At 48.8% G+C, this 16,527-nt stretch overlaps 2 protein-coding genes across 3 annotated transcripts in view; one reads left to right on the top strand and one right to left on the bottom strand.

Moving 5' to 3' along the window:
* The window catches only part of Slc15a4 (solute carrier family 15 member 4), a 33,847-nt gene extending 29,003 nt beyond the window's left edge, over positions 1 to 4,844 (bottom strand). Inside the window, exon 1 of the mRNA XM_039089072.2 lies at positions 4,714 to 4,844. The gene's annotated coding sequence lies outside the window, so the exon portion shown is untranslated. The remainder of the gene's footprint in view (positions 1 to 4,713) is intronic.
* Glt1d1 (glycosyltransferase 1 domain containing 1) overlaps positions 3,836 to 16,527 on the top strand; it is a 73,650-nt gene continuing 60,958 nt past the window's right edge. The window contains exons 1-2 of one of the 2 annotated variants that reach the window (XM_222147.11): positions 3,836 to 4,225; positions 15,609 to 15,757. In XM_222147.11, coding sequence (XP_222147.4) covers positions 4,158 to 4,225; positions 15,609 to 15,757 — 217 coding nt within the window. In that variant the 5' untranslated portion in view covers positions 3,836 to 4,157. The remainder of the gene's footprint in view (positions 4,226 to 15,608; positions 15,758 to 16,527) is intronic. The other variant, XM_039090103.2, reaches the window with a different exon arrangement.

Below are 16,527 nucleotides of genomic sequence, written 5' to 3'. Positions count from 1 at the left end.
CCGGGTTCCTGCCCTGTTTGAGTTTCTGCACTGGCTTCTTTCCATGATGGGCTACAATGTGGACGTATGAGCCAAATCCTGTCCTCCCCAACTTGCTTTTGGCTATGGTGTTTAATCACAGAAAGAGAAACAAACAGAAACTAAGACATTTGCTTTCTAGTGCTGTTTTAAAACACTGACAAAGGTCAGGTGGTGGGCCGATCTGTTAGTTTGAGGCCAGCCTGGTCTACAGAATTCCAGATAGCCCAGGCTACACAGAGGCAGAGACCGTTGTCTTGAAAATTCATAACTGATGATGATGATGACGACGACTACGGCTGGGGAGGAAAGAATGTATTTGGCTTACACTCCCACGTCATAGTCTATCCTGCAGGGAACTAAGGGCAAGAACCTGGAGGCAGGAACTGAAGCAGAGGCCATAAAAGGAATGTGGCTTGCTCCTCATGGCTTGCTCAGCCTGCTTTCTCATATAACCCAGGGTCACCTGCATGGGGTGACACCCCCCACATCAATCAAGAAAGCACCCTAAAACACTTGCCCACTAGCTAATCTGATGGAAGCTTTCTCTCAGGTGAGGCTCCTCTTCCTAGATGACCCTAGCTTATGCACTCAAAGTTGGCAAAAGCAAATTAAAAACAACAAAAAAACTAACCACCGCACTGAGTTTGAAGTCAGCCTGGATTCCATGAACCTTGTCTACAAAATATATACACAAATACATGTTTTCATAGAGAAGCCAAAGAAACGAGTATATAAGTTGACCGGATGTGTAAACGGAAGGCTTCAGGGCTTCCTGATTCTTTGATTCCTGTGTAGACGACAGAAGGAGTAGAGCCTGCAGCTCAGGGCTCTGGAGGGATGGATTGAGCATAGTTCAGAGCCTGAAACCAGGTCCACCCAGTCATCACCCTACGAACGCGTTCTACGATCTGGAAAACTTAAAAACACGAAGGCAGGAGCAACCGATCATTGACCATGAAGGTGTATGGCGGGGGAAGAATGGCAGTGGGAGCCTGACGATCCCCGGACAGGACAGGAAGCACAGACTGACAGGAAATAAGATCAGGTTATAAAACTCAAGGCCCGCCCAACCCCTCCCCCACAAGCAACCCTCCAGCCACCCAAGTCCTCCACAGAGACTGCACTTCCTAAACATTCCCCAACCTTTCAGAACAGCAACAGCGCCACCAGCTAAGGGTCAAGGGTTCTACACCGCCAGCCTCTCACACCCACAACAGTGGTTTTCTCAGGGCAATGGGATTGCACATGATTTTTGACTTACGCGAGACGAGTGTGAATGTGTTCAGAAATATCCACCGCCCTCCGCTCTTCCGCCTCTTCTCCCTCATCCTTTCTCTGTGTCTGTCCCCCTTCCCTTTTCTGTCACGCATTACTGCACACTAATGCGTGCACGCACACAGTGACCCACAGCTTGCAGCATCCCGGGGAAGAACAGTGGCAGAAAGGCTCAAAACTCTCGATACCAACAGCCATGCGGCTTCCTGGCCCATAACGAGCACGAAAATAAAAAAAAAAAAAAAAAGTGTTGATTTTTGATGACAGAGCCATGTCTGAAGGCATACAGACCCTCAGAGCTCTCCTTACGACAGTCTATCATCTTTTCAGGGTTGATGATAAAACTTTTGTTTCTCCCCAGGGCTAGGGACTAGGAAGCGATCTCAGCGAACATTACGATCAAGGAGAAACATTTTTCCCCTTTGCGTACATTTGAAAAGCCTTAGGTTAAAAGCAGCTGGAAAAGTATCAACAGCCTCCCCTCCCCCACAATAATTTCTGCAGTTCCCACCATAACATAGTTGCCCCTGGGCCCTTTTCTGTTACCTACTTGAGACCCCGTGAAAAATGAGCTCAGCTCGTTAGCCACACCTTGAATCCCAGCACTGGGGAGGCAGAGGCAGGCAGATCTCTGAGTTTGAGGCCAACCTGGTCTATAGAGTATGCTCCATGACAGAAGTACTACATAGTGATACCCTGTCTCAACCAAACCAAACCAAACCAAACCAAACTCAAAATGACAAGAGTCTCAGGGAAGTTACCTAAGCTGGCCTTGAACTTTCTACCCTCCTGCTTTTGTGTCTTGATCAGCAAGTGGGTCTATAAGTGTATGTGTCACCATATGCAGTTTCCACCAAGTGAGGTCATTACACATTTTCTTCTGTTGCCCTATTGTCTTAGATTAAGATCCCAGGGGTGACCTCAGACTTCCTCTTCCATTTTTTTTTTCCTGATAAATAAGCTTGGCTGAGGGGGACAGTGGGCATCACACAGCATTTGCCAGCTTCCTTGTCACCTCAAAGTACTCATGTAGTCATGAAGAAAACACTATTCATTCCTGTGAATTTCCAGGAATATGCTTTAAAAATGAAACGTGCTATTCCGAGGGCATCATTTTTCCCTCTTCTCTGTTTGTTTGTTTGTTTGTTTCCTTCCTTCCTTCCTTCCTTCCTTTCTCCCGGAATGTGAATGTGATGGGTTGAGCTATGGCAGTCGAAAGACACCTTAAAGAGATCTCCAGATTCAAAGATAAATTCTGGGAGGCTAGAGCAGAAGGGAGCCGCCCCTGCTCAGGATGTTTGAACTTCAGAACCTAAATCAGACAGCTCCCAACTACTCATAACTCCAGCTCTATAAGATCCAATACCCTCCCTCTGCTGGCCTCCATAGGGGCGCGTTCGCGCGCGCGCACACACACACACACACACACACACACACACACACTCACACACCAGTAATACTTAAAAAGAGAAATGAGAAACAAAAGAAAAAGCAAGTCCTATTAGCCTTGACTGAAGAGGGAAGATTCCAGTAACACTATGATAAATAAAAAAACAAAACAAAACAAAACAAGCTTTCCCTTGCTTCCTCCCTGTGAATAGGTAGGACGGTTGGTCCAGTGTCCCCCTGCAGAGCAGGCTTCGTCCGTTGACAATTGGAGGCCAGTATGTTGCAGAGCTGGACTGGGAGAAGGCTACTCAAGGGACCCAGGCATTTACTTCCTCCTCTTTGAAGCTGTTAGGGAGTTTTTAGGGATGGGGAGACATTAATTTCAGGGGCTATTATGCTTAGAATATTGGCTCTATCGTATTGATGGACTTTAAATACTACACATAACTTCCTAAAACACCATGAAGTCACCCAAATGTCATGTCACTAGGCTCTGTCTCTTCCCACCCCTGCTCAGTTGCATTCGATGCAAGAGCCTCTGGGCCCTGGGCTCCCCACAAACCTGACTTCCTAGCCGCACACTATAGTCCTCTAAAACTGTCTTTCTGGGGTTTCAGATGTGTCTCAGAGCCTGGGGTAAGAGTCTAGCAAGCAAGAAATCCTAGAGTGCTGGGTGCCCCCTCTGCCTCCCTTCCTCAGAATCTTGTGACTGGTCTTCAACTTACAGCAATCCTCCTGCCTCTGTCTTTGCGTTGCTGGCCTTAATTGCAAACCCGTATCCCTGAACCCAGCCCCATAACAGCCTTCTCTATTATGATTCTCCACTCTCTTCCCCTAGAAGTGCACAGAACTTGTTTAAGGGATGCCAGGGTCTAAAAAAAAAAAAAAAAAAAAAAAAAGACCGACTGCCTGTCCTATGCCCTAAGGCTTCAGAGTCCAGGGTACCCTAAGCTCCAGGGTCCTCTCAAAAATAAGATCGTGCAGAGTGAGACTCAAATCCCCTCTCCACGTGTGGTCTTGTACCCACACTTCACCCGGTCCTGGTGTCTGGGGGAGCAGTCTCAGTCTCAGCCACCAGGTTGCATATAGGAGACCAACACACAATCATAATGCGGGGAGACACAGGGTCACCTGTGTTCTTGGTCCCCGGAACAGTGGACACCCTGCCCCCATCTTCCTGAGCTCGTGGCTGCCTGACACCTGGCCTCGTGACCCTCTCCCCACCCGCTAGTCTCCTCAGGTCCTCTCTGGCCCCCAGCTCTCCCTTCTCCCTTCCCTCTCCTCCCCTTCCCTTCCCCTCTCTTCTCCTCCCCTCCCCTCTCCTCCGTGCCTTTCCCCTTCCTTCCCTATCTCTCCCCTCTTCCCCTCCCTACCCCTGAACCTGCGGGCTCCGCCTTGGAGCAGCGGGCGGGACCGAATCCACCTCTACCCCGCCGCCCGGGCCTGGTGGCCCAGTCCCTGGCTGTAGCGACATGCGGCTCCTGTTCCTGGCAGTACTGAGGCCTCACACTGGCAACGCGGTCACGGCTGGGCGCCTGCGGTATGTTGCGGGGACCTGAGCATCCCTCGCCTGGGGATGCCGGGCTGGGACGGGCACCGGAGCCGCGCGTGCACAAACGGCCGGGTCGTGGGCGCAGGTGCCGGCGCGAGGGGCTGCAGCTCTGATCTCAGCTGCCTGCTGCCCTGTCTGTGCCCTAGGATGGCGCAAAGAGGCCGCCTGAGCCAGCGCTGGGACGCGGGGTGGTGGTGGTGGGGAACCAAGAGGCTCAGCAAAGGCCTCGCTGCAGTCATGGGCTTTGGGCAGAGTGGCCTGGGATGCGGAGCGGGGACCCACGTGGCTGGAAAGAGGCAAAGAGTCTGGGTGCATCCGATGGTCCAGCACGTGCGGAAATTCAGGGTCCGAGTTCTGTGGCTACTGCCACCCGCCCCACCCCCACCCCCGCCACACGCCCGCACCTCCCACCCGGTTCTCTTCGGAACGCTCCGCTTATTTTATCTAATTAGACCTTTTTCACTCTGTATGTTTACCTGGGACGGAAGCCTGAAGCCAGGACAAGCCAGGGAAGGCGGGTCCACTCACCTCTGGCCATCTGGTTGCCTGGATCGAGCAGGGCTGGTCTGAATCAGTGGGAGGCAGATGCTTGTGTGCCCTGCGCTCGCGTGCTCGTCTCTCCGCCCCCACCACCGCTATCTCTCCCTCCCCCTCCACTTGCTTCACGAAATTTCCCAATGGTTTCCCCCCTCGGTGGGTCTATTTTCTCAACACGGGAAAAAGCCGTTGAGGCTTCAGGCTAGAAAATGTTACAGTTCCTCTCAAGATCACGGTGAACAACCGAAGGAAGGCAAATGCTCTCCTGAAGTTTCCCAGGGAGGAGATGGGGTTTTGATTGGGTGAGTTTCCCTTTCCTCTAATTGAGCCACTCACTGGGCTCTCTGCAGTAGAAAAGTGCAAGTCGTTTACAAGGAGAGTAAACACAGGGGTAAATAATCATTCCAGAGTGACTGGTACTATGGAACAAATAAAACCTTGCTAGGAGTGTGGCCAATTTGATAAGAGTGTTTGCCAAGGAAGCATATGTGAATCCCTGGGTTCCATTCCCAGCACTGTATAAACCCTGGTGTGATTGCACATACCGATAACCCCAGCATTTGGGAGCGGAAGGCCAGGCGATCAGAAGTTCAGGGTCATCCTCTGCTACTGTTAAGTTTCAGCTACCTGAGATCTTATCTTCCTTCAAGTGATAAGGTCCAGGCTGCGCTCTGGGCTGAAGTAGTAGCATATAAGCTAAGGCCTCAGGTCTGGGAGGGCAGGTCTGGAAGAGCTAATAATACACCGATCCTGAGGTTAGGGTAAATTTGAGATACAAGATACAGAAGGTTGGTGAGACAGTCTTCAAGCTGTCGTGGGCACTTGGCAAGAGGAAGAGATTGTATTCAAGATTACTATGTAAACATCAAGAACCTTTAGCTAATATTTGACTGTGTGGGTGGGAAAGGTCCAAGATTCTCTGGAATGACCTGATCGTGGATGAATTAAATAGTAGAAAACATACCCAAATGTCTTATGTGCAAGGAGGCTGTCACAAAGTAGAATCCTCCGCTAACCCAGAAGTTTCTATGTCCCTTCCCATGGGGGAAGAGGGCTTAGAGGATGCATGCCATTCCTAGGGGGATAGTATGTGGTTAGGGAAAGTCTTTGGGGGGGGGGCTTAGAGAAGTTCACATTGCCTAGGAGTGAAGTTGTAGATTCACAGAACAGTGGTTGGCTGTAAATGATCCCTGCGGAATATTTATTGGGTGGTATCAAAAAGCTACGGTGAGATATGACAAAGATCTGTCCATCCCTCATGATGTTATGGGCTCAGAAAAATGATGTGTCCATGTGAGGGTTCTGAAGCTGACCTAGGCTCCCACCTCCTGTTCCCTTTCTTTTCTAAACAATTTATTTCTATTTTTTTATGTGCATTGTTGTTTTGCCTGCATGTATGTCTGTGTGAGAGTGTCAGATCTTGGAGTCCCAATTGTGAACTGCCATGCGGTGCTGGGAATTGAACCCGGGTCCTCTGGACGAGCAGTCGGTGCTCTTACCCACTGAGCCATCTCTCCAACCCTTCCTTATACAGAGCAAGCAAAGGACAACAACAAAATACTGAGAGAATTTCTCTTCCCCAAAGTAGTCATAGACATCTAAGCCCTCTTTCCCAGAAAACAACCATAAAACCTGAAAATTCTACCCCGATTCTTTTGGAACTGACCAAGAAACTCGCTGCTTGCAGCATACGAACTGAAGTGCCTAGACAAACGTCACATCTCTGGGTCACATCTTCAGGTCTGGGAGGATAGCTCAGTGGATAAGAGAGCTTGTTGCAAAAGCATATGGATCTGAGTTCAAATCCCCACCACCCATGTTAAAAAGAGGGGTTCAGGTGTAGAGAAAAGAAAGGCTCAAAGGTTAAAAGCACAAAGGTTTTTCCCTCCTCGTGGAGAGGTTTAATGAGAGAAGAAGAGTAGAAGAGGGGAGGAACAAAGGCCGGCTGTGGGCACGTGGAGGGAAATGGGAGAGGGGGATGGGGAGAGAAGGGACAGGGACAAAGAGGGCTTGAGAGCAGAGAAGAGAGGATTAAGAGCAAAGCACACAGTTTCTGCAGAAGCTATGTCTAGAGGCTCACAGCCATCTGTAAACCCGATCCGGGAGACCCAATGCTCCCTTCTGACCTCTTTGGGAATCTATGCTCACACAGATTCCCACATAGACAAAAGTACACACAATTTAAAATATTAGCATATACACACATACACATATATGTCTTGAAAAACAAAACACTTGTGTTAAAGTTTCTATGAGGCTGAGTAAATAGAACGTGGTGATTCTGATTCCTTTAATTGGCTTGGTAAGGACTGGTGGTCATTAATCAGAGGATCAGAGTGTGAGCCAAGGCAGCTAACCTGCTAGAGTCAGGGCTGGGCACGAGGCTGGAAATAGGAGCAAGATTTTTGTCACAAGAGGCCAAGAACTGTCATAAAACGAAGGTAGTAATAGCTATAGGATGGCAGGTAAGAGGGACTGAGTCTATGTCTCATGCGTTTTAGAAGCAAGGAGGGCTGTTGGTAGAGTGAGTTCCGTGGCTCAGTTGGTAGGGTGCTTGTGGCTCAGTAGGCAGAGTGCTTATAGCTCAGTAGGCAGAGTGCTTGTAGCTCAGTAGGCAGAGTGCTTGTGGCTCAGTAGGCAGAGTGCTTGTGGCTCAGTAGGCAGAGTGCTTGTGGTTCAGTAGGTAGAGTGCTTGTAGTTCAGTAGGTAGAGTGCTGGCTTAGCAGACATTAGGCCAGCATTGTGCGAAATGGGTATGGTGGTACATATCTGTGATCTCAGCACTTTGAATGTGGAAGCCTAAGGGTCAGAAGTTTAAGGTAATTCTCTACTAAGCAAAGAGTTCACACGAGACCCTGCCTATAAATAATAAATAAATAAATGGAAGCAAGTAAATAAGTGAGCAAGCAAACAGAGTATGGAAGAAGGCAGCTCTTTGTGAGTTCAAGACCAGCTTTATTTACTTAAAGGGAGCTTCAGGCCAGCCAGGAGCTAAGTAATGAGAGTCTGTCAAGAAAGAAGGAAGGAAGAAAAAAGAAAGAAAGAAAAGAAAAGATGGAGAGATGGGTTAGCAATTAATAGTACTTGCTTCTCTCTTCAGGGGGCTGAGGTCCCATCCCAGCAGGCAGCTCACAATCAGCTGTAACTCCAGCTCCAGGAGATCTGACAGGGATTTTAGTCTCCTTGGGTGTCCACCCACTTGTGTGCATACATGAATGAGACATACACATAAAAGATAACAGCACGACTTTTTGTTTGTTTGTTTGAGACGGTGTAGCCTTGGCTATCCTAGAACTTTATCTGTAGGCCAGGCTGGCCTCTGCCTCCCAAGTGCTGGCATTAAAGTCATGCACCACCACTGCCTGGCATGGCTAAAACACAACTTTACAAGAAAAACGTAATCAGAAGTCTAGAACACAGGCAGGTGTGGTGGCTCATGCCCCCTGATCCCTGCATTTAGTAGACAGAAGCAGGAGGATTTCCGTGAGTTCAAGGTTAGACAGGTTTCATGGACCTGTCTCAAAATAAATGTAACCCAGAGAACAAACTTCACTTTGTCTTGGTGGGAGAAAAAGGACACCGGAAGTAGGTGTGAGGCGTAACCTCGGTAGCTCTGCCCAGCTAGAACTGGGCTCAGAGAGTCCTTTCATGGAAAGGAGGCTGATCCGCAAAAACCTTTCAATAATTCAAGTTAAATTTAAAACAGCTTTGTGGGTCAATTCCTGCTTTTGTGGATAGCTGGCTTCTCTGACTCCCTTTTCACCCTGTCCCCCTTCTCCGACAGACCTGGGGGACAGGGAACACAGGGACTCATGCACGCCCCACAGTCAATCACTGGGCTACACCCCCCACCCCCGCTAACCCCTGCTTTTATAATGAAACCCCAAAATGTCTTCCACTGTCTGGGAGTGGCTCCTTCATGACAGTGGTTGAAGAAACCATCCTCCAGAAACCCAAAGACATTTTGCTTTCCACTCTCAAATTGGCTTTTCTAGTATTTTAAAAATGTATTGCGACTTTTAACTTTTCTCTTCTGGGTCTGGGCGTTTTTGTCGGAATGTATCTATGTGCACGTATGTCTGTACATTAACTACCTCTGTCCCCGCTGTTCCTGGAGGCTGGAAGAGGGCGTCAGATTCCCCTGGAGCTACAGATGATTGGGAATCACGGTGTGGGTGCCGAGAACTGAATGTGTCCCAGAAGAGCATCCAGCGCTCTTAACCACCAAGCCATTTCCGCAGCAGCCATCGCCACCACCATCAGTCAGTGAAACAGTTGGCCATAAAGCTGAGGATGCTCTTGAACCCCATCACCACCACCCCATAGCAGGAATAGGTCTGACCCTCGCTAGAGAAGACCTTGAACTTCTGACCCTCTCTACCCGCTGAGCACTTGGATTGTAGGTGTGCACCGCCACGCCCCTCCACAAAGTTTCCCTGCTGACGTTTGTTTCAAACCCTACGGTCCGGTGCCACCTCCTGCAGCTGAGCTCCCCAGGGAACACAGTGTCTGTGGCGCCCCGGAGGGTGCCTGGAAAATGCTGCCAAGTGCTGTGTAACCCTGGGCTCTCAGGAGAACACACGCGGTCAGGGTTAAGTTGGTTTAGGGCAGAGAGTGTTGAACCAGAATTGTCCCAGGTGAGCTGGACTTTGCGCAGTGGATGGCAGCTGTGCTCGCTTCATCCACAGAGGGTTAGTGAACAAACATGTTTACGGCTGAACCTTGAGAGACGGTACCTCAGGGAAAGTGAGCAATCTGGAACTGCCAGGGGAAAGGTCCTTAACAGCCGGGATCACTTTCCCCTTCACCCCGTCTCTGACGCCTCCCTCCTGAGTTCTGCTGCAGTTACCAGGCTGAAGGTGGGAAAGCTTTTCGGAGAATCAATTAGGGGAGAACTCAAGTTTTCTGGGTTTTGCTGTTAAGAGCAGTGGGTCGCAACCTCCCAATGCTGTGACCCTTTAATACAGTTCCAAATGTTGTGCTAATTCCCCCCAACCAGAACAAATGTTCTTCATTGCTACTTCATAACTGTGATTTTGCTACTCTGATGAGTGGTAATGGAAAAATATCTGTGTTTTTCAAATGGTCTTGGGAGACCCCTGTGAAAGGGTTGTTCAACTCCCAAAGGGGTCATGACCCACAGGTTCAGAACTGATATTTTATAGGAACCAACTAGCTAACCGACAAATTAGGCAACTGTGACAAGCTGGTCACGGTGGTGCATATCTTTAATCCCAGAACTCCTGGAGGTAGTGGCCGGTGGATCTCCAGGAGTTCGAGGTTAGCCTGGTCTACAGAGTTAGTTCTAAGACAGCCAAGGATACACACACACACACACACACACACCTAAATTCGCTGTCACAAAATACCTGAGAGAGATCAGAGAAGGAAAGCAGAATTTTGTTTGACATTTTCAGATTTCTGAGTGTGGAGGACTTGGCCCTCCTCCAAACCCATTCAGCTAGGAATTGATCCATTGAATGATCCATCAGTATCATTGAGGCTTTCAGGAGTCAGTCGCCACCACAGACTATACAACACTGCAACGCACACACAAAACTTAGACACATGAACTTCTTGGGGGACATCTCACACGCAAACCATACCAAGGACTCAGAGGACATCATGGGTGCCTGGAAAGTGCAGGGAAAATGACTATTTTTCTTTCCACATAAGTTGAATAGGAGAGAGGGAGAGAGAGAGAGACAGGAAGAGACAGAGAGAGACAGAGAGAGGGAAGGAAGGAAGAAAGTGGGAAGGAAAGGATGTGAGTGCTCCTAGGTAGGATGGCGGGGAAGGTTTATTATAGATATGTGGGAGAGCATCGCTAGAGGCAGAGACATCTGGGAGAATCCGGAGTGGACAGGGCCAAACTGAGCTGGGCCATGTGAGGAGTGGGGAAACGAAGGGAGAGGAGCCACAGAGGGGAACCAGGTGCAGCAGCCGAGAGCCTAAAGGAACAAAAGGGTTAGGTAACCAAAATGTCTGAATTATATAGGGAAGACCCTCTGGGGGAAGGGCAGACCAGCGGGGCTGCATAGTGGGGGTGCCTCGAGGGAGGAGGGGGTATGCTAGCCATATCCTGTAACAGGCTGGGACTGGAGAATGGGAGAATGTGGCCGGCAGGTCAGCTTTGATATGCTAAATAGGCACTGTGGGGCAAGTGGACTGTGCCACCCGACAGAAGAACTGGTAAGGTTGAGCCAGCCTAAACCCTGGGAAATCTCAGGATTGAGAATGGTAGGTGTAAGGCCAGCTCCCTGCCAAATTATCTGATCTGGAACACGCAATCCTGACACCTCACTGAGAGGACCACGACAATCGATTACATAGCATCAAAACCTGGAGTTCTCAATGTTAATGAGGTAGCTAGATAGGACCTGAGCATTTAGCCCATGAGCTTCCCTTCCTGGGCATCACCGAGTAAGACTAAGACATATGCTTGCACATCCAAAATCAAATAAGACAGTTTGGACAAGCAAGGACCATCTCCTTCATCAAGGGTCGCTTTGGGGGGAGACCTTCAGACCTTTATTGTAAAGAGATGCGCCTAAATCTCCCGGAGAAGGGCTCTGTACTCACTCGGAACCAAATAGGGTTCCCGCACCCCCAACCCTACCTGTCCTAGGCTCAGCTATCTCCTTCCTGCCTGGGGTGTAGGGAAAGTGGAGTCTAGCTAGGTACACAGGAGGCTGGGAACCACAGTATCCGTCTCAGACCACACTGTTGCCCGGAAAAAAACACTGGCTGGGACTCCTATTGTGGACTGTGTTCTGCCTCCCCTGGGCGGCTTGCAGGTGGCACTGGGAAACCGCAGCAGCAAGGAAGGCACACAGCTGAGGAAGACACCTCAGCCATTTGTCCGGAATTTAGCATAAGCAGCAAGTGTTGGAGGTCAGTTAACATTTAAACAGTTAGCAAATGAATACTAAAGGCTAGGTGGGTCCTCACACAGCACAGTGCTGCCTGCTATACCTGAAGCCAGGAGCCAGGCAACCAGAGCTGAGCGTGTGTTAGAGCCAAGCATGACCATTTTGATGAAGGTTCTGGCATGCAAATGCACAAAGCATTACCCAGTTAGAGTGTGAAAGCCCTCTGGTCTCCACGTGCATTGAGACGACAGCCTGGGAAAGGGACTTAGCCTGCGCTACAACATCTAAAAGGATTCCTGCAGAAATGCCTCTTCCTTTCCCATCTGAGACACATTCAACACATGACTCACGGCACTGGAGAGGTGGCTCAGAGGCCAAGAGCGCTTGTTGCTCTTGCAGAGAACCCAGGTTCAATTTTCAGCACCCACGAGGTGGCTCACACCCGCTCGTCACTATGGTTCCGGTGGGTCTGATGCCCTCTTCTGGCAACTCTGGGTACTGCATGCACACAGTACACATTCAGGCATAGAGACATAATTTAAAAGACAATAAAAATAAAAAAGAACAGCGTTGTTGCTGGATGGAGATGGGTGAAGCAATTTCTAATCTTAAGTCATGAATATACAAATTGGTTCCCTTTTCCTGGAAATGATGAGAACCAATTATTAAAGCCTCTCTCTCTCCTCTCTCTTTCTCTCTCACTCTCTCGCTCTCTCTCTGGGAGGGTGTGAGGGTGTGTGTGTGTATGTGTGTGTGTGTGTGTGTGTGTGTGTGTGTGTGTGTGTGTGTGTGTGTGTATTATCAGCTCTTTTGTTCTTTTGAGCAGGCTGGTCTCAAACTCACAAAGATCTACCTTCTTCTGTCCCTTGAGCAGTGGGATCAAAGGTATGGGTCACCACGACCAGCTCAGCTCCTTTCTTTAAAAACCTTTTGCAAGAGAAGAAAAAAAAACCCATACTTTTCTTGGCATTAATGAGTACTTTGTGAGTTTGTTATTGAATTGAGTTATCCTGTGAGAGAGGGAAGGGGGACAAAATGATTGGAAAGTGTTATAAGTCAGCCAGGCACGGGAGTAAGATTTCAGTCCACTGGGTATTAAGATTAAAGTTATTTTTTATTTAGAACGTTCATGAGACCATGCAAGGAGTGTCACGGTACTATTTAAAAGGCGTTCAGTAGACAAAGAGCAACTCGTAATTATGACTCTCCTTATCCATGGCAACGGCCCCCTTTCTCTTCCTTCTGTAGGGATTCAGCGGAGGTCATGGATCTCTCGGGCATCCATTCCTTAGTAGAATTCAGAGTCGCTGCCATCTGCCAACAGCTTCTCATTTCATAGAGCTTTCTGGAGATGGAATAGCAGTTACCCGAGTTTGCCCAGAACACATAGAATTCTGACTCTTGCATGATGTGAGTTTCAGGCTGAGAGAAGCAATAGCTGTACGGTTGATAGGCTCCTTGGTGGGTGCTACGCAGGCACCACCAGTATTTCCAGAGAGAGGGAGAAGGAGAGGGAGAGAAGGAGAGAGGTAGAGGGAGAGAGAGGGGAGGGGAGGGGAGGGAGGAATGTTAAATGTGGGGGGGGCAGGGTTATTGACCTCTGCTGACTGATCAGTTAACAATGAGAATGGCACAGCCAAGTTATGCAACTGAGGGCTAGGCCTAGTGACACAAGTTTGGTATCCTAGTTACTTGGGAGGCTGGGGTGGGAGGATTGCAGGTTCAAGGTTTGCCTGGCCTACCGAGTGAGTTCAAGGACAGCCTGGTGACCTGTTGAGCCCTGGGAATGTAATTCAGTGATAAAATCTTGCTTATCTTGTGTCAAGCCCAATACCGAACAATAAGTAAAAGAAGTAAAAACTTCAGTCAAGGGCTGGAGAGATGGCTCAATGGTTAAGAGCACCAACTACTCTTCCTCCTGAGTTCAAGTCCCAGCAACCACGTGGTGACTCACAGCCATCTGTAGTGGGATTTGATGCCCCTTTCCGGTACATATTAAGAGAGCAACAGTATACTCATATACATAAAATAAATACATCTTTAAAAAAAGAACTTAAGTAAAAAAAAAAGTATAAAATAAAGACATACTACAGTGGTGTAAACCATTTAAGTCTTTAGACCCAAGGTTTGCTTTTATTGTTTTATTTTAAAAGCACTCTTTTTAAATTAAAAGTTTTACATACACACACACACACACACACACACACACACACACACACACACACACACGGTATGTGCCAGGTTCCCACATAGGCCAGAGAAGGCAACAGACTCCCCTGGAACTGGAGTTACATACGGTGGTAAAGCACAGACAGGTGCTGGGAATTGAACCCTGGGTCCTTTGCAAGGGCAGCTAATGTTCTAACCTCTGAGCCATTCCTCCAGCTGCAGGTTTTGCTTATTTTACACAGTGCCATTAGCATGTTATGTAATATATATCTTTACCTTATACAAAGAGATATTAGCATCTGCATCTTGGTGCAGCGACGGAGTGTCCGTCACGTCCGTCCCGGAGTGAACATGGTACTCACTCAGCCTGATGCTTCCTCCTAAGGCCTTTTTGTTTACACAGCACATTGGATACCAGATGACCCATGCTAGTCCAGTCTTGCTCACTAACAGTAACAAAATAACCTGAGGCTGGGTAACGTCATACAGAGACCGGGGTTTATTGAGTACCTACTTCTGGAGATTCAAGGTGGGGGCACAGACTGGCAGGACGGTCTTTAAAACGCTTAAGACTACATTTGTTCATTTACTGTGGAGCAGGAAGCATGGGGCTGGGGGGGGTGACCTCACATGCCACATGCCACAGCATACCTGTGAAGGTCAGAGGACAACTTGGGACAGTTGGTTCTCTCCTTCCATCATGTGGGTCCCAATAGGATCAGATTCAGATGGTTAGAACCAAGTCAGGCGAGCATCAAGTGCCTTTACACCACGAAGCCATTATGCTCGCCCTTTGAAATCGTTAAAAGAAATGAATGATGGGGCTGGAGAGATGGCTCCGTGGATAAGAGCACTGGAGGCTGTTATGGAAGATGCGAGTTTGGTCCCCAATACCCACATGGCAGCTCACCATCATCTAGAACTCCAGTATTGGTGGATCTGACACCTTCTGACTTCTGTGGGTACCAGCATTGTATGTGGTACACAGACACACATGTAGGCAAAACGACCATAAGCATAAAATAAAAGAAACCTAGAAGAAACGTAAAACGAAAAATGAGTGACAGCTACTATAAGATGCCCGTCGGGCACCATCTAGAGCGGAAGGAGAGTGGATAAAGGCAACAGTGGACTCAGAGCGGTGCAGATGGAGCCTGAGGTAGGCCGGTGCCGCTGAATGGGGCGGGAAGCTTTTGTCTCTCAAAGCTGGGATTGCACTGACCTTGATCCCCGGGTCCTGCAGGCTGGGGAATGAGTGACTACTGTCACCTTCAAGTTTCCATCTGTGTTTCAGTACACACCGCCTCCAAACCAGCAGCTCGGACAATAGGTGTTGCTAATGGAACTTACTCAGAGCCTCGTCTTAGTTAGGGTTTCACTGCTGTGAACAGGCACCATGACCAAGGCAACGCTGATAAGGACAACATTGAATTGGGGCTGCCTTACAGGTTCAGAGGTTCAGTCCATTATCATCAAGGCGTAGCAACGGGCAGGCATGGTGCAGGAGGAGCCAAGAGTTCTATCTACATCTTCATCTATAGGCTGCTAGGACAAGACTGGCTCTCACATGGTTAGGAAGAGGGTCTCAGTGTCCATCCCCATAGTGATTCACTTCCTCCAGCAAGGCCACACCTCCTAACAGTGCCACTCCCTGGGCCAGCATATATAAACCATCACAAGCCTTAACCAAGTTGGCAACTCCAACCAATCTCAAATCTCAATCTCAATCTCTCTCTCTCTCTCTCTCTCTCTCTCTCTCTCTCTCTCTCTCTCTCTCTCTCTCTCTAATAAAGGGACCACCTAGAAGCTGCAGGCCACATGTGCGTTCTGAGAGATGCCTTTGACTTTGAAAGCCCATCTGAAATCGCCAACCTGATCGTGGGCGAGAATCTGGAAGCAGCACTAGCCCTTCACCTCTACCGAGGAGGCAGACTTCTCCAAGGTACCCCTCTCACACTTCCCAAGTCACACAAGGGGTGGGGGTGGAGGGGAGTGCTGAAAAAAAATGCCAGATGCCAAGAACGGTGCCCCGTTACCCAAAGACAAGCCAAAGGATTATACAAGGTCTCTGTCTTTTTCTATTAAACGATCATCTAAATTTGGTAACCTTGCCTGCCAGTTCAGAACAGATAGCGGTGATGTCTTCGCTCTGTCAATATTTACTGAACTGTTGTCCTGAGGCCAGGCCAGGTGTGGCACATGCCTGTATTCACAGCAGAGGGTCTCACAGAGCTGTGAAAGCTCTGGGTCAGAGCATTGAGGATGTCTCTCTGGTGGTCCATTTACTCTGCTGTGGCCAAGAGGCCTCTTTCCTCCCCACTGGTGTTTCTCCATGGGTGGTATTTCAGTTTAGTTTCCTGTTGCTCTGATAAAATGCTCTGACAGATGCAAGCTTCAGAGAAAAAGGTTTACAGTTCCCGGTACAGTCTATCCTTGAGGCGAACATGAAGAAGCTAGTCACATCACATCTGACCTCAAAGAGAAATGAATGCACGCAGGGCATGTTTCCTACAAATGGCCCCTTCTACAGTAATGCGGTTCAGGACTCACTGCCTAGGGAATGGTAACACCCACAGTGGGCTGGGTCTTCCCACATCAATTAAACTAAGCAGGTCTCCATACAGACATGCCCGTGGGTCACCCTGACCTGACAAACTCTCAATGAGACTCTCCAAGGTCATTCTAGGCTGTGTCAAGTTGACCATGAAAATG

This window comes from Rattus norvegicus, chromosome 12 (genome assembly GCF_036323735.1).
Source record: "Rattus norvegicus strain BN/NHsdMcwi chromosome 12, GRCr8, whole genome shotgun sequence".
In the NCBI taxonomy this organism is placed as follows: Eukaryota; Metazoa; Chordata; class Mammalia; order Rodentia; family Muridae; genus Rattus; species Rattus norvegicus.
This window is presented reverse-complemented; position numbering and strand designations above follow the sequence as displayed.